Genomic DNA, 20181 nt, shown 5'->3' on the forward strand with positions numbered 1-20181 from the left:
TCTTTGTACGTTGCCAGGTGAAAACCACCCCGCAAGTTTTTTTGAAAATTTTGAAAAAAAAGTAAATCTGTCAATTAATGATAGCACAGAGTACCAGGTAAATTTGTCAGACAAATTAATTGCGGGGTAGAATGCACGTCGCAAGTTGCAATATCTCTTTTTATTGCGAGGTGATTTAAACCTCGTAAAATTTCTAATAGAATTGGGGAAAAATAGATCTGAAACGTAACATTTCAGAAACATATTTACCTTCTCTCTTTCTTTTCTTCTCTACCAACACACCAACATATTCCACAAACATAAACCCTAAAACCCTCTTTTTTTTTTCTACAAATCAACACACTTTCGTTTCTACATCCAAATTTCTTTGCGTTTTCTACTTTCAATACATTATTAAGGTACACATGTGAGTTAATTTCTTTGTAATTGATTATATGAATGAACTAATTTGAGTATGATATTTTAGAAATTTGTTGATGAAATTTATATGATTCTGTTTACAAATATGTTAAAGTGTTTAGTTTATTTGTTTTATAGTAGATTGATAGTTTTTTGTTAGAAGGTTGTTAGTGTCTGTTAGTTAAAGAACTTAAAGTATAGAGCAATAAAACTTAAGGAGAGAAGAACATAAAAAAACTGAAATAAAAGTAGGAAGAAGAACATAATGGTTGTTTGTGAGCAAGATTGTAACAGAATGAAGAATACAGAACAGAATGAAGAACACAACTTATCTCTAGTTTTTTACTTATCTTTTGTTTTTATCTTCTATTTTTTTTTACTTATCTTTAAATATTTTGAACTAATTATGAATTTTTTTATATTAAGTATGAATATCTTTATATTAAGCTTGAATTTAAATATCTACAATTAATTATAAATTTATGTTTTCAAATATTTTTTAATCTAAATTATTTATTATATTTATATTATTCTAAATATTAATTTTAATATTTAGAATAATATAAATAGTTTTTTTTATTATCTACATTATAATTTGCCAGGTGAAATTCATCCTTCAAGTTTTAGAATATTCAAATATTGCTAGGTGAATTTCACCCCGCAAGTCACTATTATCCCTGCTCTGACTCAACTGTGCACCTGCTCTGAACGAAGCTGTCACAAGAAACGAAGTTGTTTGCAACTCTTGGAAAGCGTGTTTGCGGGGTGCTTTAAACTTGGCAACGTTGCGGGGTAAAAAGCACTTGGCAAAGTTGCGGGGTGCAAATTCCCTTGCAAAAAGTTGCGACTAACGTTTTTGCAGGGTGGGTAGGTCACCTCGCAAGTGTTGTGTTGCAGGGTGATATTTACATTTGCAGGGTGATTTCCACCTGGCAAATTTGACTTTTTTTTGTAGTGGCTGTCAGTTTATGAATGAAATAAGCCAGAAAACCATATTCTGTCTCCTACTGTTATCAGATTCATTGTAAAGTATCCCAAAAAAGTTCATTTACAACAATAAGCATATGGAGCAATACCTTGAAAGATACGTGAGTTTAATTGAGGAAAGATATCGTTTCTGGAATAGAGTTGGAGGTGTAGACCAATTTTTTTGTTTTTTTTCTAGGTTAGTTTAGAGGAGGTTTAAAACCCCCGCAATTTATGCCACGTCAGCTTCCGTCAATGAAACTTGACGGCAGAGACTAAAATTACGGATGGAAAAATTTGCGAGGACCATTATTCGAAGAAAATTTTTAAAGGGACCAAAATTACAGGATCGTATATTTATAAGGACCCCTGACATATTTAACTTTCATATTTTTGAATGATTATCTATCAACTACCATTTGTTCTATTTTTTAATTAATTTCATTTGTTTCAAAACATTCTTACAGTTGGTATATTAAATAAACCAGATATGATCCTATTATCTTGTTTAGAACTCGATTATTTGTTGTTCGTAAACACACTTGTTCACTTTGAATTTGTTTGCACCAATTCATATGCTTTAATTCATGGGATCATAGTATTGAGCATATTCTGTCAGTTAAATTGTTTTCACCAACAATATTAATATGTTGAGTACTTAGTATGTATCTTGGAATGCCTTAGATTCTTGACTAGACTATACACTTTGGAAATATGTTCAGTTTTTAATAAGTTGATGCTTTCATATTAAACCAATAAACCACAATCTATACGTAAAAGAGCATGAAATGAACGATGAGATGCATGTAATAAAAAAACAATAGTTTGTTTAAATTGGTTTTCAAGAATAGTTAGTTTTTAGATTATATCAAAAATAATTTATGTTTTATTTGCTGCTTCTGGTTTCGATTCCAATACCTACGTGTATATATCACAACGGTTTATAAGAATAACCGTTGTGATAGGTGGCGCGCGCCCTGCCTTACAATAACAATTTTTAGACCGTGGTGAAAACAACGAACTTACAACCATGCCCTACTTAACAACGGTATGACACGCGTGATAGTATCCATTTTCCAACGGTTGTGTGTACTTATACTTATACATCTTTGTATGGAAGAAATTTATCTAGCCCATTCTTTCAAATATTGAGTAGATATCAAAATCCATTATCAGCCATACTAATAGATTTCAAAAAAACAGCCTGATCATTTGCATTGCCAGACAAGACTGATTTATCTTTTTATCATGAAGAAGGCAAAAGGTTTAACATGTGCAAAGAAAATGTAAGGTTGTGTGTGGATTGTATTAGTTTTATAAACTTGACCTAAAAACAACAACTACATTCAATGTAATTAATCAAGAGAAACAGAAATAAACCAAAAAAATTATTACCCCCACACATCATTCTTAGAAAGCTAAAGACCGTTATAAGACCAAAACATGTGAAGACAAAGGAAATTCAAGATATAGAGATATGATCATAACAGGAACTTAAACAAAGTAAATCATATCAGAAACTTACTTTTCATCCTATTGAAACCAAACTTTCAACATAAGGGTTGAGATTAAACCAAGGTATTCTATCACAAACTGCATCAAGCATTATTATTTTATTATTTCTCCTACTATATAAAATTAGTTGTTGCCTCTCCATTACCATTATCAGCATATCTCCATTCTCAAAAGCATGTAATGGCAAAAAATTAACAATTCCATAGCAAATAACATAGACGTGAAGTAGATTATATTTATAACAATCAAATTTAAGCAATTTCATCCAAGATTCTTCAACTCCAAATTCCTTCATCTGCCATACAAAAAAATTATACCCTTTTGAACTATAATGAGAAAAACAAAGACATTCCAGCAGCACGCAAATATTTGGCTCAACAACTACCACTTCATCAAAATCTTGAATAAACTTAAGCCGAAACTGTGTATATGTCTCAGTTCCCAAATCAAGCGAGATAATCACAAGTTCATCAACAGTAAAATTCCTCGGAGGAAAATAACTAGAATTTATATCGTTATGAAGAGCAAACCAATTAAGACTATTACTCACATAGACACCGCAGCTGATACCACGGCTCCTATGCATAGGAGTAAAATGATAAGAATCAGTGAGAAAAGTTTGAATATTTCTCCAAACATAATCTCCTATAGTGAAAACACTAAGCTCGTCACGAGGCGCGATGGCCACCATCTTATATTTGTGGCTTACATTATCATAACCAAATGAAAACTCTATTTTGGAATTCAGAGTCTGTTCAGAATATGGAAAACTGCATAGTGTTTTGGAGAAAAACCTTGTTGCTGGGTTCCATAACAAGAGATGGAACTCTCGGTAGTATCGAAAATTCTCGACAAAACAGATGATTCCATTGCAAGAACCAATTATAGCATAGTCATATTTAGAATCAAAAGGGAAAGTGAAGGTATTGATCGAGGGTTTCCGGTGTATGTGGAAGGGATTGAGTAGGTTGATTATCGATCCAGTTGACAAATAACGCAGGCAAATCATGATGTGTGGGACTCGCGATGATTTCTTGAGATGCATATTGATGAAGAATGGATCGGAGATGAGGGAGTTCCAGGATTTGCTCACACATTTGAGTCGGGTGAGAGATTGAACGGTGAGGAGTGATAGGATTTGGACGATAAGTTCTTCAGGGAGGGTTACTGGCGACGGCGCGTTGATTTCACCGCACGGTATCGCTGGAAAGAGAAACGTCATCGGAACAAGTTCTAGGGTTTAACCCTTACTTCGGCAACGGACCAATTAATTTAAACGAGCACAGTATAGTCTTAAATTTGAATAAATAATTTATTTTTTTTTTTGAAGAAATTTAAAATAATCTGATTCAAATTTGTTGGTTGGATAAAAATTATATATAGAGATTTAAAATGATGAAAATTAATGAAATAATTTATTTAAGTTAAATTTTAAAGAATATCAAATAAAAAAGTAAATTATTTAAAATTATTTATTCACTTTATATAACTTGATGTTAAATTATTTATTATTAATTTTTCAAAATCTGCACATGATTCTCATATTTTTAAAAATTTTAAATTTACTTTCAAAATTTTAAAAGATTGCAAATAAATTTCTAATAATTTTTAAATTTTACAAATTGTTTCTTTAAATTTACTAAAATTTTTAAAAAAATTTAAAGCGAAAGTGAGCAAGGGGCTCTTGGTCTAAAATAAAAAGATAAAGATAGATACAAAAGTGAGGGTACTAGGCCAAAACCTAAAGAGTTGAAAATTCTGAAGTTAAGAAGCCCTAGGAATTCTATTAAAATCCATAGTTACACGAGTGTGTATACCATTCAGCCAAATATAGTTGTTAATTGTTAGGTCTAAGTTAGCAAACATATTTACATATTTATTATCTTCCTTATAAATATGAGTTATAAAAAAAACCTTAACTTGAGACCAAGTAAGTAATTGTCATATAGATATAGCCTTAAACACTAATATTAAATATGTCTCTAACCAAAAGTAAAACCATATAGAAGATAAAGCATGCTCCATAGCCAAGATGACATCCAAGAGTTCAGCAAAAAGGGCATTGCCATTGCCAACAAAGAAAGAAAAACTACCTATGTGATTGGCATAGTGATCTCAAAACATACCACTACAAGCTGCAAAGTTATGAGTTCCAACTGAGGTACCATCTGAATTACCTTTGATCTTGCCAACCAAATGAGGTGTCCATAAGACTTCATAAGCCTCTGAAGAGCAAGAGGTCTGACATTGAGCTTGAATGCCTTAAAGAGCATGAAGTCTCTAATATTCAAACTAGAAGAAGGTTTTAACAGTCTCCCCGAAAGAGAAACTTGGGAAAAAATAGTAGCGAAATAAGTTTTCTAGTTCGGTCTTTAATCATTAAGACATGCATTGTTTCTAGCTTTCCGAATATTATTTGTTGTGTTTGCAAATGCTGAGGAGAGAATGGTCTTGGACTGATAGGAATTACTTGCCTCAAACAATAACCAAGTTGTTCCAAAGAACGACCATTTGGTGAAGGTTAGTGAAGTTGGTCAACCGCCTCCAAAGGTTATGAGGAAAAATGCACTCATAGAAATTCAGGATCATAGTTTTTGCACGTGTCATCCATAAACTACAAATGGACTCATATTTGGCAAATGATACAATCAATTAGAATCTTACCTTGATTAATCCTCCGAAAGAGCAAGGAAATTGATAGAAGGATGCTCTTATGTCACTTTGCATTGCCCCATTTAATATTCTGAGGAGTTCCCATCATATGCATATAAGTAGCCTTGAGGGATAGATGACCATCCTCATTAGGACCCCGAACCAAGCGGTCCCCACCTTCCTTAGAGATGGTGATGTATTTAGTTAGGTTAGAAAGGGAAAGAAAAACAATCAAATAGTTGATCGGAATTGTCAACTTATTATCATGAATGAAAGTGCACATCAAAGCTTTAAGATTGTTTAAGGTGATAGTGGGAATGTTAAAGTGATCAGCAAGAATCACCCACCACTTACCCAACCAAAAGTTAATTTTGCCCCCTTTTCCAATAAGCCATCAATATTTTACCTTGATATTAGTGAGATTATTCTTCAAACCATACCATATAGAAGAAGGGATGTGGTGTCTAATATGACCACTTGATCTGAAAGCTTTGGCTTTAATAACTCTAGCCCAACGATCCTCATAATTAACCATATGCCAACATTAGAAAAGTTTTTAGGCTTCATTTATAGAGATTATGGATGTAAATACAAGGCCTCTAGCCTCCATAATTTGATAACATTTACTCCAAGCTACAATAAAAATTCTTCCTAGTTGATGTGTTACCACTCCATATGAAGTTTCTGCACCATTTCTCTATGTCTTTTAGAATAGATATATGCGAAGCATTTTTCTGCATCATTTATCCATTTCTCTCACACACAGGTTTACTAAATTATATAACTAACAAAAACTATATAAATTGATATAGGAAAATAATTGGCCAGCGCCTTATTTATAGATTTTCAAAACATCTCCTCATACGCCAGGAGAGCTATAATTCATCCTGCGAATTTGGTTGCTTCGCGCCAAAGTATTCTCCAACCACCTTTGCGAGCCACCTTAAATTCGTAAGGCGAGCTGAATATTTTCCCAACAAATTTATCAAGATTTTTCCCTTTTCTTTTGCCTCAGATTCGTTGGTTTAACTCATATTCGTCATCATAATCACTAATTTTTCTAGCCATGCCTTTTGTCTCAATTTTTGTGATTGAGTCCAAATTCGCCAACAAATTTATCATGTCTTTCCCACTCTGAAGCATCGGGTCTTGTCATCATTCTCTTTGACTTTAGCATAACACAAGAGTCTTGAGTAATCTTGATGAGGCTTGAAATATCTCCATGTTGATTACCATCATTTGAGATTTCAAAAGGTTAAACCACTATTGATCCTTGAAACCAGTCTTCACTTGAGAGTCATTGGACTATAATGTTGACTTTAAATAAATATCTTGGTTGATTCAGGAGGATAGTTTGATCAACCATCTAGTGCATATTTGACCGCTTGAGAATCTTCAGCAATTTCTTAAATTTAAGTATTGTCATCATCAAAACTAAGTAGCTATTAATTAACTTGCATCTTTGCAATGCATAAGTTTCACCATCTTGGATTACTTCTTGACTATACCCTCAAGCACATAGATCCACATAGTGATGCTTGAGTTATGGTTCTAGGAATAATATTATGGATGATTAGTGCCACCCGCACTTGTGTTTCCATCTTTAGGTCTTACCTTAAGAAGTAGATTGATATGTTATTGGCATTTATCTAATACGACCTACCTTGCTTAAAGACAATACGAGCAATTTCATCAATGTTCCAATTAATCTACTTGAAAAATCCAATGTTCCAATAATTTTGTGCTTGTAAAGTTTTTTTTAATAGGCAATGGAATTAAACAAGGAGTATAAGTGATACTCCAACTGATTACAAAAGAGGAAAACTTCTACATCTCAAAACAAGAGAGGAGTAGAATATTCCAAATGTAAAAGTTACAATGATCCGCTAAGTTATAATAAAAAAGAAGCCACGACCACGAATTGAAAACAACCTCCGACATGCATTCGGTGCTTGTAATGTATTTCTTTCTTTGTTTATCATACATGAAATTCACATATATCCTATTATTTGTTTCTCTTTCTCTTTTTTTTTTCTATCAGATTTTACTTATTTCACACCTTCAGATTTGATTTTGGCATTTCATAATAATTTGTACACCTGTTTTTGAAACTATTTTGTACAGGTGATAATCTTACTCAAAACTAGTGTCTTACCCGTGCGTTCGCACGGGTACCCGTCGTTTTCGCGCATTGTGATTGAGAAAAATAAAAGATATTAGTAAAAGATTAAGTTTTGGGTAAAATTGAAAAAGTTATAAAAATAGTAATATTTTATTTAACAAATTATAATGAAGGAAAAGTTTTAAAATCGCAAATTCACGAATTATAACGAAGAAATATTCAATCAAATTATATAATTCAATTAGTGATAACTATTAGCCCAATCTCAAACTATCAGCTAAGGAGAATCGATTATTTTTTGCTAGCTAAGGAGAAAATTAATTATTTTGGCTCAATTATAACTACAAACTATCAGCCCAATCTCAAACTATCAGCTCTGTCTTGTAGGCCAATGAGAAACCACTACAAACTCCATTTATAATAATGATTCATTCAAAATGCATAATTAATAGAAAAATACTTTGACCAGTTACTTCATGCTCCCGTTAATATTCATTATTTTGATAAGTAACTTCGTATTCCCGTTAATATTTCAAATTTCTTCCCGTTAATTTTCAAAATTTTGATCAGTAACTTCATGTTCTTGTTAATATTCATTATTTTGATCAGTAACTCCTTGTTCCCGTTAATATTCATTATTTTGATCAATAAGTTCGTGTTCCCGTTAATATTCCAAATTCGTTTCCGTTAATATTCAAAAAAATTATCAGTAACTTAATGTTCCTGTTAATATTCAATATTTTGTCAATAACTCCGTGTTCCCGTCAACATTTATTATTTTGATTAGTAACTTTGTGTTCCGTTAATATTCAAAATTTGTTCCTGTTAATTTTTAAAATTTGGATAGTAACTTAATGTTTTCGATAATATTCAAAATTTTGATCATTAACTTTGTGCTCCCGTTAATATTTAATATTTTAATCAATAACTCCGTGCTCCCGTTAATATTCAATATTTTGATCAGTAACTCCGTGTTCCCACTAATATTCAATATTTTGATCAATAAACTTCATTTCCCATTAATATTCAATATTTTGACCAGTAACTTCATGTTCCCCTTAATATTTAATATTTTGATCAGTAACTTCGTGTTCTCGTTGATATTCAATATTTTGTTCAGTAACTTCATGTTCCCGTTAAAATTCAATATTTTGATCAATAACTTCAAGTTCCCATTAATATTCATTATTTTGATCACTAACTTCGTGTTTCTGTTAATGTTTCAAATTTGTTCCTGTTAATATTCAATAGTTTGATTAATAACGCCATGTTTCCGTTATTATTCAATATTTTTAGCAGTAACTCCATGTTCCCGTTAATATTATATACTTTGCTCTGTAATTTAATACTCACGTTAATATTCAATATTTTGATTACTAACTTCATGTTCTCGTTAATATTCAATATTTTGATTAATAACTTCACGTTCCCGTTAATATTCCATATAGTTTGATTAATAACTTTGTTTTCCCGTTAATATTCAATAGTTTGATCAATAACTTCGTGTTCTCGTTAATATTCAATATTTTGATCAGTAACTTTATGCTCTCGTTAACATGCCATTTTTTATCAGTAACTTCATGTTTCCGTTAATATTCAATACATTTAATATTTTGATCAATAATTTAATATTATCTTTAATATTCAATATTTTGATTAGTAACTTCATGTACCCATTAATATTAAAAAAAATTCTATTAATATTCAATATTTTGATTAATAACTACATGTTCCCGTTAATATTCAATTTTTTTATCAGTAACTTCATGTTTCTATTAATATTCAATATTTTGATGATATTTTTGAAACAAAAATAAATTAATTTTAACATTGTTTAAAAATATTTGATGATAATTAAATTTTTTTATAATAACAAAAATCTTAAATTGACAAATTATAATGAAGAAATATTCTATCAAATTATATAATACAATTAATAATAAATATTTAATATAATTGATTAAACTCAATTTACAAATCAAATATATTATTCCATATATAAAATATTTGAATCAATAGTTAATTATTCCTATATATAAATATTTTTGTTTTGGAATTATTTATAAAACTATTTAGGCTTAATTGCAACTTTAATCCTCCTATTTTGTCTTTTTCTTGATTTTGATCCCTCTATTTTAAAATCACTATTTTAGTCCCTTTTTTAAGTTTTCTGTGCAAATTTCGTCCCTCTATTTTGTTTTTTTCTGCAAAATTAATCCTTATTCCTGTCTCTTTTTCATTAGAAAACTCAAAAAGGGGACCAAAATCGTGGTTTTAAAAATGGGGGACTAAAATCGAGAAAAAGACAAAATAGGGGGACCAAAGTTGCAACTAAGCCAACTATTTAAATCAATTGTAAACTTATTCTGGTTATTACATTTAATTAAATGTGTTAATATCAGTACCATATGTGCGTACCATATAATTACCCGTGTGTATCCGTAATATATTATTTTGTATTTGGATAGAATTGACCCATTAAAGTTTTAATGGTAATATTTCAATTATATTATATTATATATAGATAAATATATATATATATATTGATTATTGATGAACTTGTTCAATTAAATTTTAAATTTTATAAATGACAAACAAATTGTATGATTAATAAAAAATATCATACAATTTTGATATTATTTATTCATATATTACTTATGTTTCATTCTATTACTACTTATTCATACATTACTTATGTTTCATTCTATTACTATTTATTCATACAATACTTATGTTTCATTCGATTACTTATGCTTATTAACACCCATAGTTATTTTTAAATATTTTTTTTTAAAAAAGTCAATAGATCTAATATATTTATTTTATTTAATAATCTCTAAAAAATTTCATTTATATATCTATATATATATATATATATATATATATATATGTATATTTATTAGTAGTATTAGTAAGAAATCTTATTAAAGTGAAAATAGAAAATAGTAGTTAGTTTTTCTATACAGAGAATGACGATGGCACATGTTGTATTTTAAATATTTTGAAAATATACTTTATTTTTATAATAATATCTATGAATTTTTTATCAAAAAACTCCATACAATATATAAAAGCAATGATATGTCTAAAACATTTTATTAAAATATGTATCTAATAATATTTATCCTTTTGTTAAATGAGAGGTTAAAAATCTTCTAACCATGTGAAATTTGGTTTCAAAATTATGTTGATAAATTCAATATTTTGGAAAGTTTCTATTAAATAATTTTGAAGGAAATCAAGTGAGATAAATTATATTTATTAATTTTTAATGATAATATGATTCACTCAATTTTTGGTGATACAACATCAATATAATTGGAGTACTAAATATATTTGTAATGTATTTATTTTATACCAATTAAGATATTGGTAAGTAATTGATATGATTTTAATGTATTGATTCTATATCAATTAAATTATTCCCAAGGTACTGATTTTAAGGTATGGCTCGTTAAAAAGGCTTTTATATCTTACAAATTAGATAATTTTAGGTAAATCATACAAAAGTACAATATTTACTCAAAATTATATTATTTTTAGGTAAATCATACAATATTGTAAAAACAATATAATTTTGTAAGATATAAAAGTACAATATTTTAAGGTATGGCTCGTTAAAAAGGCTTTTATATCTTACAAATTAGATAATTTTAGGTAAATCATACAAAAGTACAATATTTACTCAAAATTATATTATTTTTAGGTAAATCATACAATATTGTAAAAACAATATAATTTTGTAAGATATAAAAGTACAATATTTTCTCAAATCTAATAATTTAAATATACATATGGTAAGTACTAAAAGAATAAGAAATCAAAAGTTGCAATCACATGCATTAAATCATAAATTAAAAGTTGCAATCAATCGATCAATGATTACTAAAGATAATTATGATATTTAACTTTTTTATAAGTAAATGATTTATGTCTTTTCATTCTAAACTCTTTATTTACCTAAAAAAATATACTGTTTTTTTCTTTATTCTTTGATTCTATTTTCTTATACATTTCAAAATTATGTATATGTTTTGAATTTGTAATATTTTATTATATTCTATATTTATTTTTTTTGTTCGACCTTAGAATAAATAAATATCAATAATATTTTATAAAACTAACTTTATAAATTTATATATATATATATATATATATATATATATATATATATATATATATATATATATATATTGATAAACTTAAATTTTTTAATTTGACCTAACTAAAATATTCTTTAGTTATATGAATTAATATACAATATTATGTTATTTATATATTATAATATCTATAATTTTTATAGCTACTAAGATTTAATATAAATATCACTCAAAGATAAAATCAATTTTATCAATTAATCAATGAAATTTATTTATTAAAATTTGCAATAATATACCAATTATTTCCATATCAAGAAAATAGGTGTGCTGCTTCATTATTTCAACAAACCATTGTTTAAAATCACGTTCAAATCGACCATAATGCTTGGATTATTATGGATAAGAAGTTAAAAATTGTAATCACATTAAATCAAAAAATTAAAAATAATAAATCAAAATTTGCAATCAGATTAAATCAAAAATTAAAGTTGCAATCAAGTAAAATGATTATGATATTTAATTTTTTTATAGGTAAATGATTTATGTCTTTTCATTTCAAAACTCTTTATTTACCTAAACAAATATAATGTTTTTTTCTTTACTCTTTGATTCTATTTTCTTATAAATTTCAAAATTATGTATACATTTTTAATTTGTAATATTTTATCTTTATTTTTTGTTTTGTTCGACCTTATAATAAATAAATATCAATAATATTTTAAAAAAGTAACTTTGTATATATTGATAACCTTAATTTCTTAATTTGACCTAACTAAAATATTCTTTAGTTCTATGAATTAATATAAAATATTATCTTATTTACATATTATAATATCTACAATTTCTATAATTACTAAGATTTAATATAAATATCACTCAAACATAAAATCAATCAATTAAGATTTATTTATTAATATTTGCACTTAAAATATAAAAAATTAAAATTCATTCTATGAATTAATATAAAATATCATGTTATTTACATAGTATAATATCTACATTTTTGACAAAACTTGCGCAAGCATAACCCAGTAATTTCAAGCACATTCTCCATTGTATATTGACACCAGCCAACTTGATTTCTACTTCTACAGCTCAAACTTTCGGGACAGTCAAAGAAGAATATTTATTTCAAACGAATCGTATAGACGATGTTTTCTACTATCTGCACCAGAAAAAAATCCAAAACACATATTAGGACAATATTTAAATTGTTACTAAAAAAATAGAAAATAGGGATTGGAAACAACCCATGTAAAAAACGAACTATATACTATGGAGTGACGCCAATTGGTACTTCAGAATGATACATTACAAATTCAACCTGCAAATAACATGAAACGCCAATTAGTACTTCAGAATGATACAGTACAAATTCAACCTGCAAATAACATGAAAGATATTTTCTATCAAGAAAAGAAAGAAAGAAAATGTTAAATTCTGGTTTGTCCATGAATAGTCGTGGGAATGGCTGTAATTGCAAAAATAGTATAAACCAAAATTTTCCACATGAATAGTCGTGGGAATGGCTGTAATTGCAAAAATAGTATAAACCAAAATTTTCCACGATTAGGTTTGATGAACATGATAGATACTGTGAAAGTATGATGATTATATATAGTAATGATAAAAGTGTTTTGGAACGTGGAAGGTGGAGGGCTTGGAAGGCAGAAGCATTATATGAGGTCATTAGTGCTGTAAGCAGTTGTGAATGTGAATGGCCAGAGAAAGTAAATAATTTGTAACTGCGAGATCATGAGAGGTTGGAGGTTTAAAGTTCAATCCTACAATGAGAAAGGAATGATGTGGAATTTTGTGAGAAGAGAGGCTGATGTGGCATAGCTAAGAGATGAGGAAATGGTAGACTTTTCTTATATGATAGATTCACAAATTTTAAATTTTAAGTATTATCAACTACCAAATTCAACATTGTTCATAATTAACATTTCAATCACAAATTTAAATAAAGTTTTGTAACTAGTTTTTATCAATATTCATATCAAACAATTATTTTTTCTAATACCATAAAAATATATTATTTTTTAAAGAAGTTAGATATGTTTATTAATAAAGATATCACAGTTCCAAAATGGCAAAATTTTATTATAATTACAATTTTCTAAGATAATAATCAACAAACTACTTTTCACCCATGTAACTAATCACAAATAGAAAATAAATTAATATTCAATATAAGTATGAGAACTAATTATATTATCACACAATATTAAAAAAATTGCTTATTAAAAAAAAAATCACACAATAATATCAAAAAATTGTCAAAATATTATTTTCTTAAAAGTTAATTCAAACACTAAATGTTCAAGGGTTTTTAAATAAAAGCATATCAAATTCTCACACCTCTAGTAAGACTAGGTAGAAAACAAAGAGGTCAAAATCTGACCAGAGTTCCAATTAGGTGTTCATACTTCATAATCAAAGTAGTATTCTGTTCTCCAGGAATCATTTAATTGATTAATGGACCATATCCATTAATTTTCTTATGGCATACGCTAGATGGTATCTTTTTTTTCAAACCTCAACTTCTCTTCTTTTCATTTTCAGGGCAGTTGGCCGTTTCATTTATTGTTATATGCTTAATCATAAATAGTGATATTTTTTTTTTCTAACAATTAATTTGTCAAAATTGCATGTACATTTGTTGTAGGCCATGATGTCGATGATGTAAGTCTATACATTGGGGTATTCATGTAGCTGTCATGATCCCAAGGAAAAGACAAGTGGTTCCCATTTTTGTCATCATTTGACTTAAAAAGGTGAATGAGTAAACCCTAGAAGAAAAAGTTTTCTTCCATACATTGATTAGGTCAAACCAGCAACACGAAAGTTTCTTGGCTTTTGAAATGGCACCGAGTTTGTGTCTTCCTCTCATCGGCACAATTGAATGTTTCTTTTCTTTCCACATCATACGGATTACAAAAAAGAAAATTACAAAGGTTAGTTTTATGTTAATAGTTTACATGATGCAAATTATTGTTTAAAAATGAATAACAAGCTTCTGAAAAATGTTATCACTTTAGCAATTAAAAAAAAGGATCTCACGATTAAAGAAATAGTTAATGTTTGTTAGAAATAAAAAAAATTTAATTTAGTATTTCATAAATTAAATTTAAAAAATAGTTTTGAAGAAAAAATTAAATTAAATTTATTTGATAATCTTATTTTTTAAAACTATTTTAAATTATACAATATTACTAAATTGACTTAAAAAAAAGTGTATCACTTTTTCTAGTTTTTTGTTCTCTTCTCAATTTTAAAAATTAAAAATAAAAACTTTTAATTTTTTTTATTTTTAAAACTCTTTTTTAAGGGGTTGATTATAATTATCAACAATTTGTTTATATTAATGCACGAATATAAATAAATGATGCTAACATGGATTGAACTTATTTATCATGGTAGCTTTACATTTAAGCCCTGGAAGAAGAAAGTTGAAAAGCATTTGTAGATGATCCTCAGACACTGCTTTCGCCATCGATCTTCTTTTCGCTTGTTGTGCTTTGTGGTGCGAACCTAGCTTCGCTAAAGAACCACCTAGTTGAAATTGAATGTAAGTATATTGTGTAAGTATGTATTTTTGTTGATCATGATGTTGTATACAACATATTTATGAATCCATATCGATGATATCTTTGTTTTACTATTTATCTTAATGGGTTTGGATTGTTATTGTGAAATATTGTTCGAAACTTGATCTAAGATGAACATTTGTTAGATTCTAAACTCTGGACATAGATTTAAGCTAACATTCACATAGAGTATCGAATCTTAATGCTCCTTGTTGTTTAATAGACTTAGAAATCATTGATTACACAACAAGGTAGGAACTGCTTAATAGGATAAGGGATCGTCGATTAAAAGGTTCAACTCTCATCCGATATTTAGACATAAATGTTGTTGTGAGCGATACGTGATGGTATTGATATATGTGTAGTTTGTGTACAACTAATTGGTAAAATTGCATATTATATTAATGGATGAAATTCAATCCTGACAACTTCTCATCTCTTTGAAACTTTATTTATCATTCTACCGTTTTTACATTCCATAACTTTAAACGATATCGCACTAATCACGATGGAGACGATAAAACAAATACTTACACTTTTACTTGCTGCTTTACTGTAACAACACGTAAGAAGACAGAAAAAGAGAAAAAGCCAATTGAGGAAGCTGATATAGAAGAGCATGACAGTTCACCCATCTTCAAAATTACTGAAGCAAGGGAACAACAATAATTAAGCAAGTTAATCAAGAATGCAGACCCAAAAATTCTTTGAATGGGCATGATTGGGAACTTCAAAGAGGCCATTGAAGGATATGTCATGCAAGAGGTTGTATCTAGCCCTACCAAAATGAAGATCCCAAAGAAGAAAAAGAGCCATGAGATAGCTGGAACATCATACGCAAAAGGAGGTTTCAATGAGCCCCTCAAAATAGAGCAATTGAGGACCAGTACATCCTATCCATAACTGAAAAGAAAGAAAAAAATGCTTTTGTTGCTGACAAGGAGGCCGAGTAAAATGTATAGGCTAAAAAGGCTAAGAAGGAGGAAGTTGTGAAGAAAAGGAAGAGGATTGAGAATGTTAGAGCAACAAGGAAAAGCAATAAGCTTCAAGCCTAGTTGGTATTTCCTATCTATCATTTTATTTTTAGTGTCTGATATGCTAGAACTCGTCTGATGACAGTGAGGAATCAATCCTTACTCTATGTTTAGGGGTATGACATACTCATGTTATTTTAAATGTTTTTAATTTTTTTTTCAAGTGTTATCTTTTTAATTAATGAATATGTTATTTTTTATTTTTAAATATTTTTTTGTGTTAAAAGAAGAAAAAAAAAAGAATAAAAAGAGAAAATTAAAATAACTCATCTTCAACATTGAAAATATAACTTCAAGAATAATTAATTTGGCATAACATGTATTTGGCATAGTGATGACCCTTATCACGCCAAAAGAAGTCAGAAAAGTAGTTTGTCTTTTAAGTAGTTTGAATTTCCATAACTGTGGAATAAGCTTCGTTGTAGGATTTAGTTTAAGGGAGGAGAACACTGCTAAATCAGTTAACATGTAAAAGATCTACTACATTCATAATGCATGTTAAAAAAAGAAGAAAAAAAGAAGATAAAAAGAAATACTAATAGAACATGTGAAAAAGTTCCTGTGTTCAAAACTGGAGGAACAACAGGTGTTCTACTTTGAATAACAGGTTGGACTCACTACAAGTGAGATCCCGTCAGGTGAAAAGTTGAAATTCCTAGAAAAACTAGGAATTAAGCTATCAATCTTCAATGAAGACTTTCGACATGACACAAGGCATCATGGGTTACACGGACATGATGAAACACTATAAATTGATAGGTTGAGTTGTGCTAAATATTTGATGTAATCCATTGAATAATGAAAAGTGTGAGTTTTTATAATAATTGTTGAGTATGGTTGATTTTTTAGTTTTTCTTTCTTCACATTTATTGCATCACCTAAGGATAATAATCTTTCAATTTTGGGGGTGTGATAACTCATTAACTGTGAGATATTTAAGCCCTTAATAATTGATTTCATTTTGCTTTGCTTAGTTTAACTTGAATTAATTAGATAAATTTTGTTGTTTTTAGCTAGTTTAGTATAAAGCACACTAGGTGCTCTCTTTTGTGAATTTTATGTATTTTATGCATGTGTAGGAATCACTCATGTGAAAAGTTCTGGCGTGCCAGGAATACACTCACTCCTAATAGGCCTTAGAACCAGAAAATTATAAATGAATTGAGAGAACTTTAGTGGTAGGCAAAGTTGGAAGAAGATTGGCAAAAGAAGCACGTAGTTGAGTTGGAAAGTGAACATATATGGTCAAACACTACAAGATAAAAGACTGTAAATGGTACAACCATTTTAATCAGCACGTGATATGTCCCCATGCATTCCACCAGACATATTGTCCCCTACATGCAATATGTATCTCACCTAGTACTGGTCCGGAAGGGAAGAAAGGAAGGAATATGAATATATGGGCCAAATGTGATGAATAATCAATAAGCTCGTGATCCAATACCTCACGAAACCCTATAAGAGGCTACCTATAAAAGGACCTTTTAGAAGAAATGAAATGAGGTTCATATTAAGAGAGAAAAACTTAAGAAAAAGTATTAAGAAGAAAGTTGAGTCAACTGTGGAAGTATTATCTTCTCTCCCCTCTTGATTAGAATACCACACCATCTAGCATGATAGAACTCGCCTCTTGTTGATTGAATATTTCAAGCAGGCGTTTTTTACTTTGGGGTTTTCATTCATTTTTTAGTTATGTGTTTAAGAATGTTTAGCTCATGTCCTAATGTTAATGTATCTACTTTACTCATCATGTGCTAAAATCTTGTATGTTGAGCAATGTGAAGTTTAATAGTATTACTCTTGTGTGTTATATGATGTGGCATTATTGACTTATTTTATCCTACTTCTTTCATGTTATACATATATCTGTTTGGTTGATCATTTTAGGAATAAATAAAAGCTTGTTAATGTGAAAAACCCATTAGCAAGTAGATATCATAAAAAATATGATTGAAAATAGTAGTATATAAATATTCACTAGAACAACTACTTTAGGCATAAAGAGCTGCAATTATAGGGGGATCAAAATAAACCAAGGTATGCAATTAAGTTAATGTAAGACTTAAGAATTTTTCACTTACTTTCTTGTATATACGCTGATGATGTAGGAATACACCTTTAGATCACTTTCTGACCTCGTATGTTCTGACAGATCACATAATACACACACAAGGAAGAGTCTATCAAATGGATCATTGCTCAACATGTTTCCCATTATAACTTAACTTCTTAAAAGAAACGTATTCTCTTATTCTTATTTATGATTGAACTTGTGACAAACATCTATTTACTTTAATCTTTGCTCATGCCCATTCACAAGATTCATTATTGCAAATCAATATAAGACATTGCACTCCCCGTGAGAACGATATTCTTATTTTTATCACTTGCTACTATAGACTGTGTGTACTTGCGCGTTTTATAGTTTTCACCCAAGAACGCACCAATGTTTCTTGGTTTAGCGAAGATGCACCTTTGCTCACATGTATTCTTGGCTTAGTGAGCGTTGATTTGTTGGAAAAAGTCTTGGCTTAGCCTCTTATGACGTTTTGGTTGATTCCTCTATCTTTTTTTTCCTGTATTTCATAAATGCATAGTTAAAATGTCTATACATGAGTTTTATCACTTTTTATTGATAAATTAGGGGGTTTTCAGATGATTTTTTGTAAAACAAGTTAATAAGTGCTTACATATTTAACGTATTTTTTTACACTTATCAATAAACTTTTCAAAAACGCTTTTAGTAGAAAAACCAATGAATATCATATATGTCTAGAAATCCATTTTTTTAAGAAATGGGAACCTACAGTAGAACAACCAATCTCAATTAACAAGTAGATCATGTTTACGTCCTCCTAAATTTCAAGGGATCTAGAAGCCCGAAAAGAGTGAAAACTAACTTTTCTTAATTTAAAGGTTTGAGCCATGACTTGATTCAAAGGCTAAGAAATTAATCCATTAGCTCGTGGGGAGTGCTTCAGAAGTAATAAATTGTCAATTTCACATCATATAGAAGACAACCAAAGTTGATGAAAACTTTAGACTCAATTAGGAAAGAAAATCATTAATCCATGTTGTTTTACGTCGAGAGGTTCAACGAGGAGGTCATTATGATTTAAAGTGATAACCACATAATTTATCGCATTTTTTGACTCGATTCACTTGATGTTTGAAGTTTTTTGTCACCTTTTTGTAGTGTAATGCTAGTAGTTTATCTGGATTTTAGGTACTTTACAACTAGTGGTCGGTACGCGAGAAAATGAGACGAAAACAATAAAAAAAATAGAGAATATATAAACAAAATGTGGTCATGGCGACCCCAGGGTGCTTCCCATGACGTGGCCGCCATGGGGCACCACCAGATAGGACAAACAATGCAAAAAATAATCATTTTATACCCATGGCGCCTGCCATGTCCCCAGATTAGTCACGTTCTCCTCTTTGCACTCATGACCCTTGCCATGAGGCCGCCCGCCATGGGCTTTGTGGCCAGAAAAATAGCAACAAAAGAACCAACTCTACCTCATTTTTGTTGATTTCTCTGCAACGACTTCAACACGATTTTTTGGGAAATTTTACCAGTTTCCAATTCTATAAAAAGGTCTAGTTTTTAGTTTTTCAATATCCAAGTTTCTAGAGTTTAATTTAGGCATAAAATCACTTATTGTAAAACACTTATTTGCTCACATCGAGTGATAAGTGCAATTTAGAATAGAAATTTGGAGAATTGCAGTGTGTATTTGAATCATTCGCGAGATAATTCTGTCGTCATATAAATTTCAGAATTTATTTAAGAAGCT

The 20181-nt window shown here is 29.2% G+C and overlaps 1 protein-coding gene across 1 annotated transcript; it reads right to left on the minus strand.

Annotated features, from left to right (window-relative positions):
• Positions 1–2893: 2893 nt before the first annotated feature.
• Positions 2894–4102, minus strand: LOC131629077 (F-box/kelch-repeat protein At3g23880-like). Its single transcript, XM_058899876.1, has one exon. The coding sequence runs from the start codon at positions 4100–4102 to the stop codon at positions 2894–2896; it is 1209 nt and encodes a 402-aa protein (XP_058755859.1).
• Between the last annotated feature and the right edge of the window lie 16079 nt (positions 4103–20181).

Source organism: Vicia villosa, unplaced genomic scaffold, assembly GCF_029867415.1.
Source record: "Vicia villosa cultivar HV-30 ecotype Madison, WI unplaced genomic scaffold, Vvil1.0 ctg.000506F_1_1, whole genome shotgun sequence".
Taxonomy (NCBI): Eukaryota; Viridiplantae; Streptophyta; class Magnoliopsida; order Fabales; family Fabaceae; genus Vicia; species Vicia villosa.